Genomic DNA, 18,731 nt, shown 5'->3' on the forward strand with positions numbered 1-18,731 from the left:
GCTATGCAACTATGTGTGAATCATTTCCACAGAGCGACTTTAGCTGTTTGTTCTCCGGTCGTAGCAGCTGTGTGACCCGGTTTTGTATCGTAGCTCTTCCAGAACTCCATCTGCTGTATGTTTGTGGTATTTGTCTGCCTTTTTCTGTTGGTACTGATGAGCTTCCTTCCTCACTGTGTTCCTCGGCTCCAGAGGAGAATTAATTTTATTTTTTTCTGTGAAATGTGACCCTTTCCTGGTGGAGACCAGTTGGCCATATGGGAGACCTGAACGACCAAAATGCACTTTGAACTCATCCACTTTGATTTAGATTTATTTCTAACCAGCTTCTTCTTGTCTTTATTTTTTTTTTTAAACTTGGAGCGTTCTGAAATGTCTCATTTTCTGAATGTTTTGTAGGTGAAGCATTGTTTTCTAAAGCCTTACTCGCCCTGATTGGATTGGTGTTCAGGTTTCCATAGCGACTGATTGAGCTCTCGTTCTTTTTTTTGTTTTTTCCTCCTGCTGTTGTGGATGATGGTGTACTTCTCGTGTGTGTTTGTGCGCGCGCATCATTTGGAAACCGGATTAAAAACCTTCCAGGAATATTTAATGTTTGCTCGCACAACGGCTCCCTCCTCGTTCAACCCAAAAACAAAAAGCAAAATAAAAAAAGGCAATCCAGACAGGCAGAAGCAATCAGTCTCATATGAAGTCTGTGAACTTTCAGATGCCATTTTCTCCCCAGATCTGTGTTGTATATTGTATATGATACACACTTTTGGACTCATGTAAATTTGCATTAATTGCTGGCTAACGGCAGAAGAATATTCTATTTAATTCCTTCTCTCTTGGCTGTGGGATCCTAGATGTTTAACTGCATGGATGTACTGTATCTCTGCAGAATTAACTAGCAGCTGTGTGATTTTTACACAAAAATAAAAAACGGCACAATATTTTAAACATGGCTCCTTCTGATCATTTGTTGCATCATCCAGAAATTTTGAGGACAATTGCAAGCTGCTGATTTAAATTATGGCGTCTTTCTCAGAATGGGAAGAGGCAAATTTTTGACCTGGAAAATTCAAAATTCACGACTTTTCAAACTCATTGATTTTTCTATAAAATCTCTGAGAAAAGAAAATTCTCAAAATTTTATTTTGTTTTTCTGGCAATTTTTTTACTTGTAAAATTCAGAACTTTCTATGTTCTAGAAAATTTCAGGAATCTCAAAAGTTTAAGTTTTCCTGTCAATTTTTGAGTTTTTTTCTAGAAAATTTCACAAATTAAGCTAAATTTGTGCTTTTCTGGCATTTTTTTTTACTTTTCAAGCTCAATTTTTATTTTTCTAGATTTTGTTGAAATCTACCAAATTTTAAACTTCTCAAATAAAAATTCTAGAACATTTCTGAAATGAAGCTCAATTTGAGCTTCTCTAGCAAATTGCTGTTTTTTTTTAAACTCAGAAAATTCCTTTTTTTCTAGAAAGTTTGAGATAAATCTCAATTTTTTTCCTACAAATTTTCAGACTCAACTTTTTTTAAAATTTGAGATCTCAAATTTTGAGATTTTCTAGCAAATTTCCAACATTTCAAACTCAAAATAACTTTTTTTTCCTATAGAAAATTTCTGTGCTTAATTCTGAAATTTGAGTTTTTTGGAGAAAATTCGTTTTTTTTTTCTATCTACAATTGGCCTAATTTCCAGTGACAAAAACTTAACTTTTTTCTTTTGCTTTAATCCAGTGGCTGAAAATTTGTCATTCCTCTTAAATATTAAATGCTTTTGCTAAGAATCTGTTCAGAGAAGCAGAAACCATGTCAAAAACCAAATATGTTTTAGCACATTTTATTAAATGTCTTTATTGCTATCTTAAGAGCAGCTGAAAAGAAATCACTTAAAATTTTTAATCTGAAATTACTGAGTTAACTCACAAAAGTAACCACTTCGTCCTTTTTTAGAAACCTATCTGAGCACAGTAGCAATAAAGATCTGGAGCTTTTTCACAAAACCTTGATTAAGATGCGATTTTTCATTCATTCATAAAAGCAGTGATGCACTCAGCATCTCTAAACTACTCACCAGATAAGGTTATTTAAAATATTTAATCTTTCCATCCAGTGCTGTGCAATTCTTTTCATTTATTTAGCATCAAAATGCAGTAAAATGGCAATTAATTAAGAAATCAGACCCAGCTTCTCCTCTTATCCTGCATTTCTGTTTTTGTGAAACAGCCCCCAGATTTATACAAAGTCTCTAAAACACATGAACAGCAGAAGTAAATATGGACATTTATGTCCTACTAACACAGAAAGTATTGGCACGAAACACTTACTGTAGCATGGGCCTTGCTAGCTAGCATAAAATGTAAGGCCTTCCTGGATGTAGGAGGGACTACAGATAAACGTAGGACTGTTTTCTACTGAACATCTTCTCTTACAGCAGGACTAATGATACCGTAAACCTTACAGGTTTTACGTTGTCTTTCATTTTTATTTTTTGCAAAAGCAGGACTGGAAGAGGAAGCTTGGGATCGGAGCGTTAGCTTTGGGAGCGTTAGCTTCCAGGTGTGTTTCCATGGATTCAGAGCGTTTTTCTCGTCGAAGATCCAGGCAGGTAGGAATGCAGCTGAAACTTATTTAGCGAGACTGAAAAAACGAAATGAAGAGAGATTAGAATTTTACAGGTGTGGATTTTCCATTTACTTTATAAAAAAATAACATGTTGGTCAAGTCACGCCACTCACACGCTGGTTGCTTTGTAGCGGTCCAGCGCTTTCTGAGCCACCTCCTCGGAGAACTTCGGGTCGGTCCAGGGAATGTCGCCGCGCACGGTGACGTTCATGGGCGGAGAGTCAAACAGTTGCACGGTCACTTTGGTGTCAGCATCCTTCGTCTTTCCGCCTTGCCTCTCCTCAGTGTCGCCTTTGGAGATCACCTGCAGCACCAACAGAGCAAGGTGACATCTGGCTTTTCTTGTTTTTATCTTTACTGCAGATGAAACATGAGGCAGTTACCTCACCAATCAACTGGGAATATAATGAAATAGTGACTCAGGCAGAAAAAGACGGATTCGTGGTGCAGATTGGATTCAACTGGTGAACAAAATTGCAACCTTTGTTAAATTTTCAGCTGCACTGTGTCAAACCATCCAAACTCAGAAAATCCTGTTGCCCTCCTCACCTGTAGGGCGCGCTGCACCAAGAACTACTCAAGGAAACGACACAAAAATCTCAGAAGACATGCACACATTTGTCTTTGTAAAAAGTAAAAAAAAAAAAAAAAAAAAAAAGGTTTTTAGGGGTTGTACGTCTTCGGCAAAAAACCACGAGCCATTTCTCCCGATAGCATTAGGCTAGCGCATTTATTTTGTTTGAATTTACCCAGAATGCCTTGCGCTGTAGTCCGCTGCCTGCTTTTGGAGCTTTCTCTGGTCCCAAACAAACTAGAACTTGACTTAAGTGGGCTAAACAGGCTGGTGTGAATGCTTCTTTAATGATAGAGCTGAACAAATCAATCAATAACGATATATATGGCTATTGGCATGTGACCAATTTCAGTAGATAATACGTCTGATAGTATTTTCAATAATTTCACTGAACTCTGATCCAGAATTTGCGCAGCATTCTCAGCATAGCTTAGCTAAGCAAAGTTGGTGGAATTAACTTTGGTTACCTAGCAACAACTTGTGGTTACCTAGCAACAACTTGTTGAGTAACATGCAGAGTGGCAGTTTAAGATTCCACCACTGTGGCTCATAACTGCTTTAAAATAAACATGGAATGAAAACTGGAAAAAACAGGAAATATTACACCACTAACTTGGGAGTATTTTACATATTTAAAACAAAAAAAACAAAGTATTGTCTTATAAACATTGACTGACATGAAAGGCTTATATGGTGATGCATTTTTCAGCCATGTTGTCCTGCTTGATGAAGCATCAGAAAGCTCCATACCCCCTTCACGCTGAAGATGCCGTCCTTGGTGTTGTTTGCCAGGGAGGACACCCAGCCGAACTGCCTGTTAAGCATGTCGAGGAGGGAGGAGGTGTTGAACACGCGCTCCTCGAACCTCTTCAGGAGGGAGTTGTACTGCTGCGTGAAACGTTCGGCCATGGCCAGCGCCTCCTCCAGCTCCTCCTTCAGCGGGCCCTCCAGGGGTCTGTTCCCAGAGCAGTCTGTGAGAGGATAAACAGGAAAAAATCAGCCAAAAACCATGGAAATTATTGGAGTTTTATTAAACCCTTTGTGAATTTTACTGATTTAAAACGAGATCCAGATGAGAAAACTGTTTTAGCTGCTGTTTATTATTGTAAATTTGTAGGAGTACTGATTTTGAGAATAGATTTCTATTTTTATTAAGTTTAGAAAAGGAAAGGCTTACATGGGCGGTGGCCCAGAGCGTCAATTCTTTTGGGCTGGACCCCACAGAATTTTTTTATTTTACTAAATTCCTCTTTTACAAAATTGCATATGGGAACTTTTAAAGGTATTTTAATGTGAATTTTATCCTATGCCTTTGTACTGTTTTATAATTTCTATAGTGTTGCTAATGTGCACCTTGATCTTCCTATGAAATTTTCCTTTCCCACCAAGTCATTATTGTAAATAAGAGTTTGTTAAAACTAACTCTCCTAGTTAAATAAATTATAAGAAGGAGTCATAGAACCATATCAGGTGAGTTGTAAAAGCATTTTGGGATTTTTGTGAATATAAACATTGAAATATTTAAAAATTATAAACTTGCACTAATTTTTTGAGTTCCTCCCCAGGACATAATTTGAGCGTACCATTATTAGTTAGTTTCATCAGTTTATATGTATAGAACCACCTATTAATGTATTGTAATTTGCATTTGTAATATTTTTTTCTTTAGTGGGTAGGGCACCAAAACGGTTTCCAGCCCAGGGCCCACATCCTTGTAAATCCGGCCCTGCTCAGGACCACAAATCCTAATTTTTGTGTTTTAACTTAAACACAAGTCATATTCAGCTCTAATTTCTGATTATTTAATGCAGATATTCCGATCTATTTACAGGTGTATTAAAAGTTTTGTCGTTTTCTCACCCAGATGCTGGATCTCTTTGCATTTCTCGCATTCGTTGCGGAACTTGATGCAGCCGGCCGAGTTGCGTCGGATCTCCCTGCAGGTCATCTTGCCGTTGCCGAAGGGCCTCGTGATAATCACGTCCTCGTTTACGTTGCCGTCTGCAGCCAACAAACGCAGGGCAGATTTTAAAATGTCAGCAGTAAAGCTCAGCAACCTGACTTTTCTTTCATATTAGATAAACTTCTGAAGCTGACAGTGCAGTAGATCAAAACAAATATAAATAATTTTCAAAAACTGGACGCTGCATGAACTAGTAGTAAAATATTTCACTAAATTTGAACAAGAAAACATAAAATGTGTATCTGACCTCCAATTTGAAGCTTCTTAGTCAAACTCATTTTAATTTTGAACCATATAAAGATCATGAAAGGTCTTAAAGGGCCGGTTGTGCAAAACCCATTTACTAACAGTTGAAATATCAATAACAGACACCCATAAACTTTGTTGAAATTCTTTCAAACATTTTAAAAGGAAGAACCACAAAAACACCTAAAATGTTGGAAGGTTGATTTATGAATCTTAAATAATAAAAAGTATCAATATCAGTATCGGCAATATTTGTTCCTGTATTTAGTTTGTATTATATCAACACCAAAATGTTAATAGTACAGATAAGCAGTTCATATTTATAATATAGCTATTTAGCTATTTATAGATGGCTAAATAGCTACTTGGCTGCCAGCTAAATAGATATATGTTTAACTAAAACTAATATTTAACTAATAGCTATTATATTTAGCTATTAGCTTTTTAGCTATCAACTATTTAAATACAGCTAAATAGCTATATAAGAAATAATGAAGGGTTTAGTTAAATATCTTTGTAATAATTCATGAAAACTGTAGAAATAGAATAAAACTAGATTAACAAAACAATTTTGTTTCAGTTTATAATATCATTGTCTGCATCCTTTTTTTATTTGAGTCCCTCCTACAGGAAAGCACATCGAAAACAATCTCTAGACCCTCCGTCCTTTCTGAGAACCAGCGTGTGAAAACGTACCTTCGTTTGGGGCGGCGTCGGAGTCCAGGTCCATCATAGAGTCCATCGGGCCGAACAGGTTCCTGCCCATTCCCATCATGGGGGAGAACAAGCTCCGGAAGTTGTGGAACGGATCGTGGAAAAGCAGGTGGATGCTTCTGGCGCGGCGAATGGCCGGAGCCAGGAAATTGGGAAAGAAGAAAACGGGAGGGTTGATGTGATCGGCAACCTGGAACGAACACAGGTTTTTGCTTAATTTTTGTGAATCTGGCAAATGCATTTCAGGTGAACTGAAACAAGGCTTCAATGGATTTCTTCTGACATGATCACAAATCTCTCCTGCACCTCTACACTGCAAAAACACAAAATCTTACAAAGTATTTTGTCTAGTTTCTGGTGCAAATATCTTAGTACACTTGAAATAAGAAAAACCTAACACATAAGTAACTTTCTGCAAGATGTAGGAGCTTGTTTAAGTAAAATTGTTTTAATATTGATTAAAAATTACTTGTTCCATCGGCAGATTATTTCACTTATAGCAAGACATTTTTATTATTTACTTAAAACAAGCTTCTGAATCTTGCTGAAAAGTTACTTTTTAGTTAGTTTAGTCGTTTTTCAAAAGTGTTCAGATATTTGCACAAGAAACAAAATTACTTGCTAAGATCAAATCTTCACTCAGTATCATTTCTTGTGTTTTTGTGGGAAAAGTTACATTTTACGTTTTTCCAAAAGGTGCCTGGGTGGAAAAAATTAAATTGTATAATTTTAATTTTAGCTAAATGTTCCTGGCAGAAATTTTTCTCCTCTATGTTTAACAATTTTCCTTCCCAAATATTCAGGATTCCAACTTTACTTTTACTTTACTTTTTTAAATTTATTTTAACTTTTTAAAATAAATTTTGAACATTTATTTTAAAAAATAAATTAGATAACAGTAAATTAGATAACAAAATTTGTACGTTTTTGCCAAACAAATAATTATAAACTCAAATGTTGAGATTGTCAGAAATTTTCTCGGAAGACAACCTGAAAATTCATGAACTTCAAAAGTCAAAAATTTGCAAGAAAAAAACTAAAAAAAACTTAGGTTAATGTCAGAAATTTTCTATAAAAAATTAATGTCTGAGTTTAGAAGTAAAAAAAATTAACTTTGAGTTTGAAAAGTCAATTTTTTTTGACATTTCAAACTGAAATTTCCAAGTTTTCTCCAGAAAATTTCTGAGATTAATCTCAAATTTTCTGATTTTTTTTCGGTGGAAATTTACTCCACTTATTTTTCTAATGCCCCCGTTGTACTACACTGTAAAACATTTTGTTCAACTAGTTTCTTTTTAATGTGGCACAGACATGACTTTGAATCTTATTGGTCATAAACTAATAAGACTGTTTCTATCAGGCGATGCGTTACATTGATAAATATTGATAAATTCTTATGTTGCCATTGGAGATCCGTATTCCTGTCTGTGTGATTCTGTGACATAAACAAGCACCTTCATGCTGTCTGAGAAGATGCTATCCACTCCGTCTGCCATCTCTGAGTATCTTTCTTCCAGGTTCCTGAACTCCTTGTTCTGCCGCTGGCCCTCCTGCTCCAGAGAGTCGATCCTCTCCCCGTTGATCCAGATGGAGAACGGAGACGTTCTGTTCAGCACATCCTCCAGCTGAACAGCCCAGAGGAGCGGGTCAGACATTTTAACCTACCAACCCAACTAGTTTCAGTCTCACAGTGTTTATCTGTTAAATGTCCAACCTGACGTCCAACCAGTCCGGATCCGCTGCTGCAGGTTCTGGAGTAATATTTGATGCAGGTCTTCTTCAGGCAGGGCTTGCACTCATCCCACAGAGCCTTCATGGTGTCGTTGCAAACCTCCTCCTCCTTCGCCAGCTTGGCTTCCATTTCCTCAGCTACACGGATCGCCTCCTGCAGTGAAGGCGACTTGTTATGGTTCCTAGAACAGGTTAGGGTAGATCTACAGCGCAAACTAAACGTGATTGTTACATGTTTTACACAAAATCATTCTTGGATAATGAGATTTTAGTCTGGTCAACTCAATGTTTACACTCGCATGTGAAAATGGCATTTGAAAAGCATTAGCAGAGCCTCCTGCACAAACAACAAGAATGATGATGGCAACCCAACAACTAAACACTTGTCTATTCCAGCAGCCATTGTATAGCGCATACAGCAGTAAAACCAGCTCACCAAACATGCTGGAACTAGAAGTCAGAGTATCAATAATATTAATACAAAGTCGGCATCTGTATCGTATCAATGCTGTAGCTTCAGATTCTCTCTTGATATTTTATTTTACTTTTGTTTTATATTTTTTGCACTTTGTTTATTTAGAGAACAATGTACTCAAAGTATTTTGTCTTCTAAACTATTTCTGTTAATAATATAAAAATCATATTAAAGTATTTTGTAGACACTTATAAACTTTATCGACATTCTGTCTTTTAAATAAAGGACAGAATTTATTTAATTAATTTTAATTATTTTTGTTTTAACAAAATAATTGAAAGGAAAATCACAAAAACGCCTTAAGACCAGAGGCCTGATGATTGGTATTGGTAGAACCAGTTTTATGTTTACCTGGTATTGGAGCAATACTACGATATGCAGTATCGCACAAATCTAGCTGGTGCTCTGCTTGGGTTGCTAGGTAACGAGGCTGGGTTCCACCGGGGTTGCTAGGTAACGGCGCAGGGCCTGTGGAATGTGACTTAACACTTGTGGGATTTTTGAAACGGCTCATTTTCTAAACAAAAATATTAATTTATGACCAAAAAATGGATGGGTGGATTTTTTTAAGCGCTTAAACTATTTTTAGAAGCAGCAGAAACCCAAATGGAAGTAAAAAAGAAAAACAATAAAATATGAATGGCTGATAAGATGTAGTGGGCGTAATACTCCTCACTGAAAAGATATTTTAAGGAGGTGTTTTTGTTATTTTTAAAAATTAAGTCAAAAAGTCTGCTTGATAGGAAAGAAACTCCCCAGAAATTTGTCTCTTTACCTCTTTCTGCAGCTTCGTTTTCTCCAGATCATCCAAAAACTTCTTGTGGTCCTCTGAGGATTTCTGCATCACGGTCTTCATCTCCTTCACGCCATCGATGGCGTTTTCAATCTGTTTATCCAGATACTTCTCACCCTGGAGGGAAATCTCTGTGAACAACAACCAACATGCGAAATGTGTTCAACCTCTGACCTCGTGTGGATTTTATTTAAACCTCGTCCTGCTCTGGGCACCTTCAGCGATTTGGCTAGGTTGCCATCTAGTGGGCAGAAATGTCAAATACAGACTGCTAAAACATTATCTTTACTAATTATTTTTGTCTGGTTTCTAGTGCAAATATGTTGGTTGAGTTGAAATAAGAAAAGGGCCGCACAAAATCACTCCGAGGGCCACAATTGGCCCCCGGGCCACACTTTGGACTCCCTCATCCTTGTTTACCATAATATAAAAGTAATAATTTACAGCTATTTATTAGGACCAATCATTGATGCCAAGGAAATCAACTTTTATGCAGGTATTCAACATACATTTCACTAATCCAATAAATATATAGTATAAATATAACTTTTAAATTAAATATAAGTATTTAAAAGTAAAATTAGTCCGTTTTATATATATATACGTATATATATATATATAAATTGGTAAATTAACATTAAAGTTAAATATGTAAACGTACTGTTCAGTTCCTCGGTGGACGGAGGCAGGATGCAGTTGGCGGAGGCCAGAAAAAGGGCCAACAAAGCCAGCGTCTCTTTGGACCCCTTCTTCTTCTTCATCATCATCATCATCATTAACATCCTCTCTGGCCCTCAGAGGGAGCAGGATTTCATGAGAAAGAGAGAGAACTGGAAACAAATGTTATTTTTAATGCAAAGTGTCCCTTACCGCATTGAAAACATGGTGTAGTTACTCTAAGTCTCCAGCAGAGGGCGACCTGACAGAGACCTACGCAGCAGAAAAACGAGCTTTCTAAGTCAGCAAAGTATAAAAATAACTGATGCTTGATTTTATCTCGAGTTTCTGAGATGATGTGACCAAACTGACCTCTAATCAGCCCTTCCTGTGACTCCGACCAGGCTTGAAAAAGCATTACATAAGGAGAACAGCAGGGCCTTTCTCTGTTTACCATCTTCTTCTCCCTCTGATGTGTGCTTGGTCAGCTGCCCATTTATTAACAATGACAGATTCAGCAGAACGAGGCTGTGTGTCTTTGCTTTTTCTCTCATATTCCTGCAGCTTTTTCAGTGCAGCTTCTTTTTGCATGCATGACTTTCTTCATTGCCTCCATCAGAACGAAAAACACACAGTAGAAATGCTCCTTTTTAAGACAACTGCACATTTTTAGAAACTCAGTTACTCAGTTCCAGCCTGGCACATGGTATTAACAAGGAAAATAAATAGTTTTATGATTATAATTAGCTGAAAAGCACGACTGGTTGTTTTGCAAAACAAAATTCAACACTTCATTATCCTGCCTAAAGGTTGTTATTCCTTTACTCCCTCTTGTGCAGAACCTGTTCAAGAATATTACCTACAAATAGTCTTATTGTGTTGTAAAAATGCAATACGACTATTTGTCTTACTGCATTTACAGGCTAGAAGAAAAATATGGATTTGAAAGTGAGGAAACATTAAGTTTTGTGGCTGCAGGGATTAGTTTCCATTGCTTGGATAGAGCGTTGTAGCAGGACATTCTGCCATGCCGCTGTCAAATTTACACACAGGAACCAGAGAGGAAAAAAATCTTTCATGCACAGGCAGCAGAACTTGGGAGACTAAAAATTTACACAAAAATGGGCTTACTATTTCTCTTTCTTAAATTTCGGCTTTGTCGAAAAACATGAGTTTTTCAAAATTGGAGTTTTTCCATTAAACAAATTTATTTTTATAATTCCAATTTGAGCTTATGGTCAATGCTAGACACACAGCTATTGATAAAACTGGACGAAATACTAAAATCTGTGAGGAAATATTGAAAGTTCCTAACTTCTCCCCTATTAAAAAGTTAGACGGTTGAAACTTGGACAGAGTTGGGAGCGCCAGCAGGTCAATTGTCCCAAAAATATGTAAAACAAAATTGACAACTAGCTAACAACTTAGAATAGAATATACTTTATTGATCCCCAAAGGGAAATTGCTTATTTGTTGAAAGCTACTCCATCTTGGGTAATAAATGCAAAGTTTGTAAAAATATATATATACCTAACTTCTGGCCTGATCTGCCTGAACTCAACCTTACTGAAAATTTAAGAACAGGCAATGAACAACACCAATTCTGCCAAGAAGAGTGGTCAAATAGCCAGCCAGAAGTTTCCAGGAAACCTCTATATTGATCCCTTACTGGTGACGTCACTCTCATCCGCCATGATGGAAGTCAAAACAACCAATGCGCTCCTGCAAAGCCCGTCAAAAAACGCACATCTGTAACCTAGTATCACTTTTATTTAGTTGATTTCGCAGTAAAAATGGTCACAGGGTGCTGCGTGGTGGGCTGCACAAACAGGACTCATGGAAAGCAAACTTGTCATTTTATTGTATAACTTTTAACGAGGAAAAAATGCGGCGGCGATGGATAGAAGCCGTCAATCATAATGACTGGCAGCCCTCGGTGTAACCGCGGACTTGTAGCGAACACTTTTTACAAGGTAAGAAAATTAACGTTGATATACTTTATAAGTAAGTATGATTAGAAATATATTAAATATTGCATTATGGCGAAGGTACCCGTCTAACCGTTGGTAACCATGGAGACAGTGTCCCACAGTCATGTAGCCTAGCATGTATGGAAAAAGCTGGTTAGCATCTCGTCTTCTGTACGTTTTTTATCCTGCTCCGGTTTAAGGGGAAACGCTGTTTATGACATAGTGACATAAATCATGGGGTGTGAATTCAGGGAGAGTCGGTAATTTGATCAACACGTCAGGGGGAGAAGATATGGGTCGGTTTCTAAGCTAGCTATGTCCAACTTTTGTAAATACCTCCGTCTGTGAGCCTGAGCTAGGTGTGTTACGTTCACAGACAAATTAGCCTGACTTGAACAAGCAGAAGCCATGAATAAAATGGCAAAAACAACTTTGGAAAACAACGTAAGTCGCTCTGTTTAATACTCCCGTCCCTCACTTCAGACGTCCATCGTGGCGCCTCAAATGATAAATTGTTGCAAAGGGTCAATACATTTAAATTAGCCCTCTTAATTGTCGTTTTAAAAATCTATTAAAAGAATAGTTCAAAGCTTCTCAGTAACATTGTTTTTGCTCAATTTATGTAACCAAGTGCTGTGTTACTATTTTTTTCCACAGTCGTTTTCTCGCCCACGACCGTCTCGGGTTTCTATGGTAATGAGAAAAGTACAAAATGTGCAGCATGTTGTTGTTGCATAGGGTGACATTTAAATCTCTTCATTTGATACAAAAAAAGATATTTTCAGTAACTTTTAGGCATAAACTCTTAACTACATATTTCAGTTGCTTTCTTATTGATATCTTTGAATTGTGATATATTTTAGTACAGATGACAGAACATCTGTACTAAACATCTGTTTATGTGATTTGTTTAATCTGCAGTTGGAAAGGCACTGGGAATGTTCAAATCTCCCAGTTTCTTTACCCCGTTTGTCCATTGTCAGGACTTCAAACCAGTTCATTATTCACAAAATCATAAACCTCTTGCAAGAAAGAAGAAGTCTAATCAAAGAAACTGCTGCTGAAACCCAGTAAATGTTTATGGGACAGAAGCAGCAAAATTACACATCAAGGTGAAAAATATTAAAATGCTGAAATAAAAGCTTAAAGCTTAAGCACCGTAACAATCACTAATATTTTTTTCCGACTTGCAGCTGCAGCCGTTCTGGTTGCACAATCAAAATACCGACACTCTTCCGCTCCAGATGTTGCCTCCAAGGTCTTCTAGAAAGTTCATCTTAACCTTTAAAACACCACCACGGCACTGAACAGGAACTTTAAATTCACAAGTTTCCCCAGGAAACAAGAAATACCTTTATTTTTCCTGATAAAATAGTTTGTTAGTTTTAGAGGAAACTTAGTCTAGTTGAACCATTTCTCTCATAAGTGTTAAAAAAAGGATGATAAAATAAGACTTTAATAATGTATATTGCTATCAAAGGTAAAATGTGACTTACTTAAATTTCAAACTTAAAGTTGCACTAGTAAACCTGATTTCATGTTTTAATACATGCTTTCCATGCAATGCTACTTAAATTGAAGGATTAGTTTTGCCATTATTACATTTTTATGTCATAATTCACTTTAAAATATAGTTGCATTATAAAATAAAAAAAGTCAAGAGTTTGTTTTGGTTTTTGCTTTTAATTTATATCTGGGTTCACGTTCTCATCCTGGTGATGCTTGTTTAAGAAATAAGAATCTAGTAATCCTGTAAGATCTGAGCTCCATTTTATTAAAAAAAAAAAAGGGACAGCAGCAGATGTGCCCTCATTTCCACCTTATTTTAATGCTTTGGGGATTTGTGCACCCTGAGGATGTACTTCTTATAGAGTAACCGAGAACAGGGTCACGTCTTTTCGAGAAAATATGACGACTGTTTGCACACAAGGCTGGGATACGTTGTAGCAAAAGAAAACTGATACCATCCTTTGTTATCTCACCGAATGCAACTTTGAAAAGAAAAATATCTAAAATGTTTGATGTTTATACTCTAAATGACCTTCTAAAGGCTACATTACAGGTAAATCAACAACAGGGTGACGTCATCTGCTCTAATCCCGTTGTTTTTATCCAGAGATGCAGGTCACACCCACAATTATATGTGCAGACATAAAGTCAGCATTTTTACACCAAACTACAGATTAAGCCTTAGGAAAACTGTTGCACAATTCTTTTCTGACTGAATGCAACAAAACAGCACCAAGTAGGATCTAATGTTTAAGAACAACAGACATCGTGCAGTGCAGTAGTTTGCTGCAGACTCATGGAAATGGCTGAAAGCCTCTCGGACTCACCTGTGTTGCTGGGACTGCCGCCTCTGAAGCTGCAGCAGCAACAGCGCTGCAGCCCGTATTTATATCCAACCCGGATAACGGGACGGTGCAGACATGTGATTCAGAGAGAAAGCACGCTGCTGCAGCATCCTCTGCGTCAAAAACCCTCAGGAGAGAGCACACTTCCTGCAGAACCCTTCAAAATAAAACTCCAGTGTTTTATAATTTGGGTCAACAGAAGGGAAATTTAGTAAATTTCTTTGTAAAATGTTTGACTTATAATTAATTTCTTTCTAAATATATGTTTCAAATTGTAACTATATATATGTAGGATTGTTGCCATGTTTATCCTAGAATTTTAAAAAACAAAATTAATCTCAGTTGGGGTTTTTTATCTACATTGGCCCTAAGATAATTTTGTAACAAACTGAGATTATAATGTGTAACAGTTGTTGGTGGAAACAGCCTAAATTAAACTCTGTTTTCTTTCTTATCACTGTGACTATACCTTTTAAACTCTGATGTACAAATAATACTAAGTTTAAATTGAAAATCAAAATATTAACCATATTGTCATTTTAATACATGATAAATATGAGCCAAGAAAAATTGAGGCAAAACAGCAAACATCTAACTTAAGTTGTTTCAATATATAATTTCCACAAAAATTTATATTTAATTTGCTGTTTTCATATTACAAACAATACAAGGTGATTCCTTCACATAAATAAAACACAAATGATAATTTTAATAAAGTAACTTTGAAAGAATAATATTTGACTGTAATACCAATAAAATCCATCCTAATAATTATTATGAGCTATTTTTCAAAATCAGGTATTTTCTGCCAATATGTTTGAATTCCTCTTTGATAAAACGCCCCATTCAGACTAAACGAACCTTTTATTTTGAAATGTAAGTTCCTTTTCCTGTACCTACGGCATCTATCTCCAGCGACTTGACAGATATGAAGCTTGAGGACGTTTCCAGAAGTTTTTTTAGATTTATTGGCAGGAGCTGATGCTGCTGAGCAGCGAGACAAAACATCTGATTCACTCTGACTCATCATTTAAAAAACGCTTTTTGTTTTCTTCTCACTCCACTTTAAACAGGCTGTTTCACAACAGTAGCAGTGAAACTCCGCAGTGTTTTACACAGTGAAAATATGCAATATTTATTCATATATTTGACATGCAGCACAAATAAAAAGAGCTTTGCTGGTAATTCACAAATATTATGCAGTTTTATAATGTTAGAATTTAATATAACAGGAATGTTTTTCTACTCAATATATATTAGAAAAAAATTACAATAAAGAAAATGCATCAAAGAAAGAAGAAATCTGTTAAAAATGGATACAGATCAATTATAACTTGAAAATTACATGTAGTAAAAACACATTTTGTTTTAAAACATATTTTTTATTAGTTTGATATAATATTAAAATCCTAAATGTCATGTTTTTGTTAATCATAAATCATCATAAATAACAGAAATTAAGTTTTTAAAACATCATCTTGTTTAATTTATCCACATATTGTATTACTAAAATAAATTAACTTTTCAATATTTTTCTAACTTATTGAATACAGGAGGCACTGGTAAACAAATATATTGATTATTTATCATATTTATTAATATATTTTACATTTTAATATGATTTTTGAAAAGTTCAAATGTTTTCCCAGGCAGATGTCATGCTATGATTTTCTGTTTTATGTAAGCAGGTAAACACACCCAAAAATAATTTAAATGTACAGAAGCATATTAGAAGAGAGGAAAACAGAAAAGAAAAAAATATATATTCACTCCAGTAACAAGAATAGTTTTTAAAAGCCAATTGGGGAGTAAACACAGTGCTCACAGGAAGTGACATAAATATGTTTAAATAGTTGCTCTATAACTGAGCAAAAATATTTAAACCTATTGTTAATTGTGACACATCTGTTCATAGACTCCTGGAAACAACGTGAACAGAAGGAGCTAATAACAATAATAATAATAACTGAAGTACTTTGACACCTATTTCCAAATGTCTCTGGAAGGTTTTTTAGGTTTAGGACAAAATAAATGGAAGCAATGATGTGTTAAAATACAAAACGGAGGCACATTCCTACCAGCTGATTAGTAGTTGTTGTAGCTGTCTCTTTAAGGAGGGGGAAAAAATCCTTTAATTCAGATAACCACCACATTCAGGCTGTGTCATCCCACAGGCTGGACTTTCCTGTAAATAACACACCAGTACCCGGTGAACACACACAGATAACAAAGCAACACATTGTTTCACAATGTGTCAGCTGCAGTCGTGTTTCTGCACAGCTAGGATCTGTGGTTCAGAAGCTCATTTCCACGGATCCATGATTGTATATTTAAGCTTTAATGCTGATTCTGCACAACATGTGTAACCTCTGTTCGTCTCAGATCCAGAAGGTTGACAGACACACTCACGTTCAGTGGATTTGTTCTAACAAATGAGGAACTCAAGTTGGTGGTTTCTGCCTTTGTTTCACAAACTGTCAGCTCCAGTCGTGTTTTGGGTCATTTAATACAATAAATAACCCAAAAACAAACTACAAACCAATAGCTCCCAATGAGCAGTTTGCCACAGTTAACTTTAGCAGCAGTTAACATGTGTAACTGAAAAATGCACAACATTAATAATAATAACTGGTAAAAAGGTAAACAAAAATTTTTTATCATGAAACACTGTATATGATTAAATTGGTCTAAAGTATAATACTTGTAAAGAAAACACAGCTGATCCTGATAGCACAGTTACAGAACAGCAAAAGAAAAAGGGGGCGGAGCTGTCGGTTACTGGTTGCTATGGTAACCACCAACCGTCAACCGTCAAGAGTGTTGTGATCTGTGTTTTTCTGTGTAGTTATTTTGAGATTTTCTGTGTTAAGTCCCGTTTCCCTGTGAGTCTCTGTCCTGTCGTCCCCGTTGATTGCTTCCAGGTGTGTCTCATTCCTTGATTACCCTCCCTGTGTATTTAAGTCCACCTGTTGTCTTTGTCTCTTGTCGGATCCTTGGTGTGTGCCAGTGTGTTTCCCTGCGTTCTTTGTGCTCCCCGTTGTTCTGTACCTCGACATTTAACGTTAAATTTATCATCGTCATCCTGGGTCCTCCCTGCGTTCTCCCTCACCACTCACCACTTCAAATCTTGACAGAGCAGCGTAACGGAACGTAAAACGCCAAGAAATGTTTGGAGAAACACCTTCTTGATGTAACAAAATACATTCAAAGAATAAATAGACAAAGTTTGACAAACTTCACATCAATAATAATGTTAAAATAAAACCCTGTTACACATATGTGCCTTTATTTTACCTATTGGGTCAGTGAAGTAGTTTTGAATTTGAATGTTATTCTGAGAGGCAGCATGTTTTTTTTTAACTTATTTATTTTTGGTTTCCCCATCTTTTTAAAGGCAAAATGTAAGAAAAATAGGAATAAAAGTTAAAATCCAATAAACTGTAGATAGTGGAATATTACGGAAGAAGATTGGGGCCAAAAAAGGAATGAAAGGCAGAATTCTGAAATAAAACTCAGATTTTGTGTGTGTGTGTGTGTGTGTTCCTAATCCTCCTCAGTGGAATACACCTGACTGAATTTATAATTTATAACTGAAAGTATAATAAATGTTTCACTTATAAGAAATGTTAAAAACTTGGATCATTTTCCTTCCACTTTATAATTATGCTGTACTCCATGTTGCCTGTCATGTAAAATACCTCAAAAATCCATTGAAGTTTGTGGTTGTAACTCGAAAATATGTGAAAAAGTTCAATATGTTCAAGTATATTTGAGAGGAAGTTTTCCTTATTTCACAAGAGCATTTATGGAGATATCCTTCCACACAAAAGATTGTTTCTTTCACATATTGTTACACAATAGAAAATAAGATTATGTAATGCTAAATGTTGGGAAACAAAAGTCATTTGCTCATGGACTAAAAGCACGGTGATTATAAGAAACAAAGTACTTCTTAACATTATTTTACAGACTTAAAGCATCATATTCATGTTTCTTGATGATCTAATTTTTAAAACTTAGTTTAATTGTAACTGTGTCCGAAAGCTGCAACAGTGGCTGTGTGTTTTTTCTAAGAACATGCTACATGAGTCAGTGTTGCTCATATTTTCCAACTGTGGAATGAGCCAAATGCACGTAGTTAACAGAAAGGCGGTTCAGGAAAATGTTTTTCAATGAGCTGCTTGTAAAATGAAATATCTGCGCAAAAAGAACCATTTCTTTGGCATTAACGCTGTTGTTTTGCCACAAATGCTCTGCTGAAGTGGATCATTATCTGTTTGTTATACTTGCTCCTTTTCAATGTTTTTGCAGAGGAATGAACAACTGAACAAACTTGTAGATTTGATCACGAATTCAGGGTAAAAAAAAAAAAATTCAATGTTTGGCAGCGCTATACACCACTTTACCACCAGGTGGCAGAAAATCCATTCTTGAAAATTCTCATTTTAACTTATTTAATGTTCATATTTCCTCTCACTGTCACTTGGAGTATATTCAGATAAATAATACATACTCAGATTGAGTTTTTATTCCTAATTTGATCTGTTGCTTTAATCTGTAATTTTAGTTAAAAATGGAAATGGAAGAAATTTATTTTCACACACACACACACACACACACACACACACACACACACACACAC

The 18,731-nt window shown here is 35.9% G+C and overlaps 2 protein-coding genes across 2 annotated transcripts in view; one reads left to right on the forward strand and one right to left on the reverse strand.

The window, feature by feature from the left end:
• Positions 1–2,475: 2,475 nt before the first annotated feature.
• Positions 2,476–14,196, reverse strand: clu (clusterin). The gene is made up of 10 exons (XM_015051272.1): positions 14,072–14,196; positions 9,770–9,938; positions 9,091–9,239; positions 7,824–7,994; positions 7,564–7,734; positions 6,092–6,299; positions 5,047–5,187; positions 3,937–4,157; positions 2,726–2,916; positions 2,476–2,627 (listed from the first exon to the last, which is right to left on the reverse strand). The coding sequence occupies exons 2-10, from the start codon at positions 9,888–9,890 to the stop codon at positions 2,615–2,617; spliced, it is 1,386 nt and encodes a 461-aa protein (XP_014906758.1). The 5' UTR covers positions 9,891–9,938; positions 14,072–14,196; the 3' UTR covers positions 2,476–2,614.
• Positions 10,033–18,731, forward strand: part of scara3 (scavenger receptor class A, member 3) — a 41,346-nt gene continuing 32,647 nt past the window's right edge. The window contains exon 1 of the mRNA XM_015051271.1: positions 10,033–11,738. The gene's annotated coding sequence lies outside the window, so the exon portion shown is untranslated. The remainder of the gene's footprint in view (positions 11,739–18,731) is intronic.

The sequence above is a fragment of the Poecilia latipinna genome, unplaced genomic scaffold, assembly GCF_001443285.1.
Source record: "Poecilia latipinna isolate Pla-1442-1.1 unplaced genomic scaffold, P_latipinna-1.0 Scaffold1038, whole genome shotgun sequence".
Classification (NCBI taxonomy): Eukaryota; Metazoa; Chordata; class Actinopteri; order Cyprinodontiformes; family Poeciliidae; genus Poecilia; species Poecilia latipinna.

What these genes read in the sequence shown, in the direction of transcription:
- clu (XM_015051272.1), bottom strand. Translation starts at nt 9,890, where the DNA reads ATGTTAATGATGATGATGATGATGAAGAAGAAGAAGGGGTCCAAAGAG. An exon ending in CAAAGAGATCCAGCATCTGG is followed by an intron (nt 4,158 to 5,046) that starts GTGAGAAAACGA and finishes ATCCTCTCACAG; the next exon opens with ACTGCTCTGGGAACAGACCC. An exon ending in GCATCTTCAGCGTGAAGGGG is followed by an intron (nt 2,917 to 3,936) that starts GTATGGAGCTTT and finishes TTGGTGCTGCAG; the next exon opens with GTGATCTCCAAAGGCGACAC.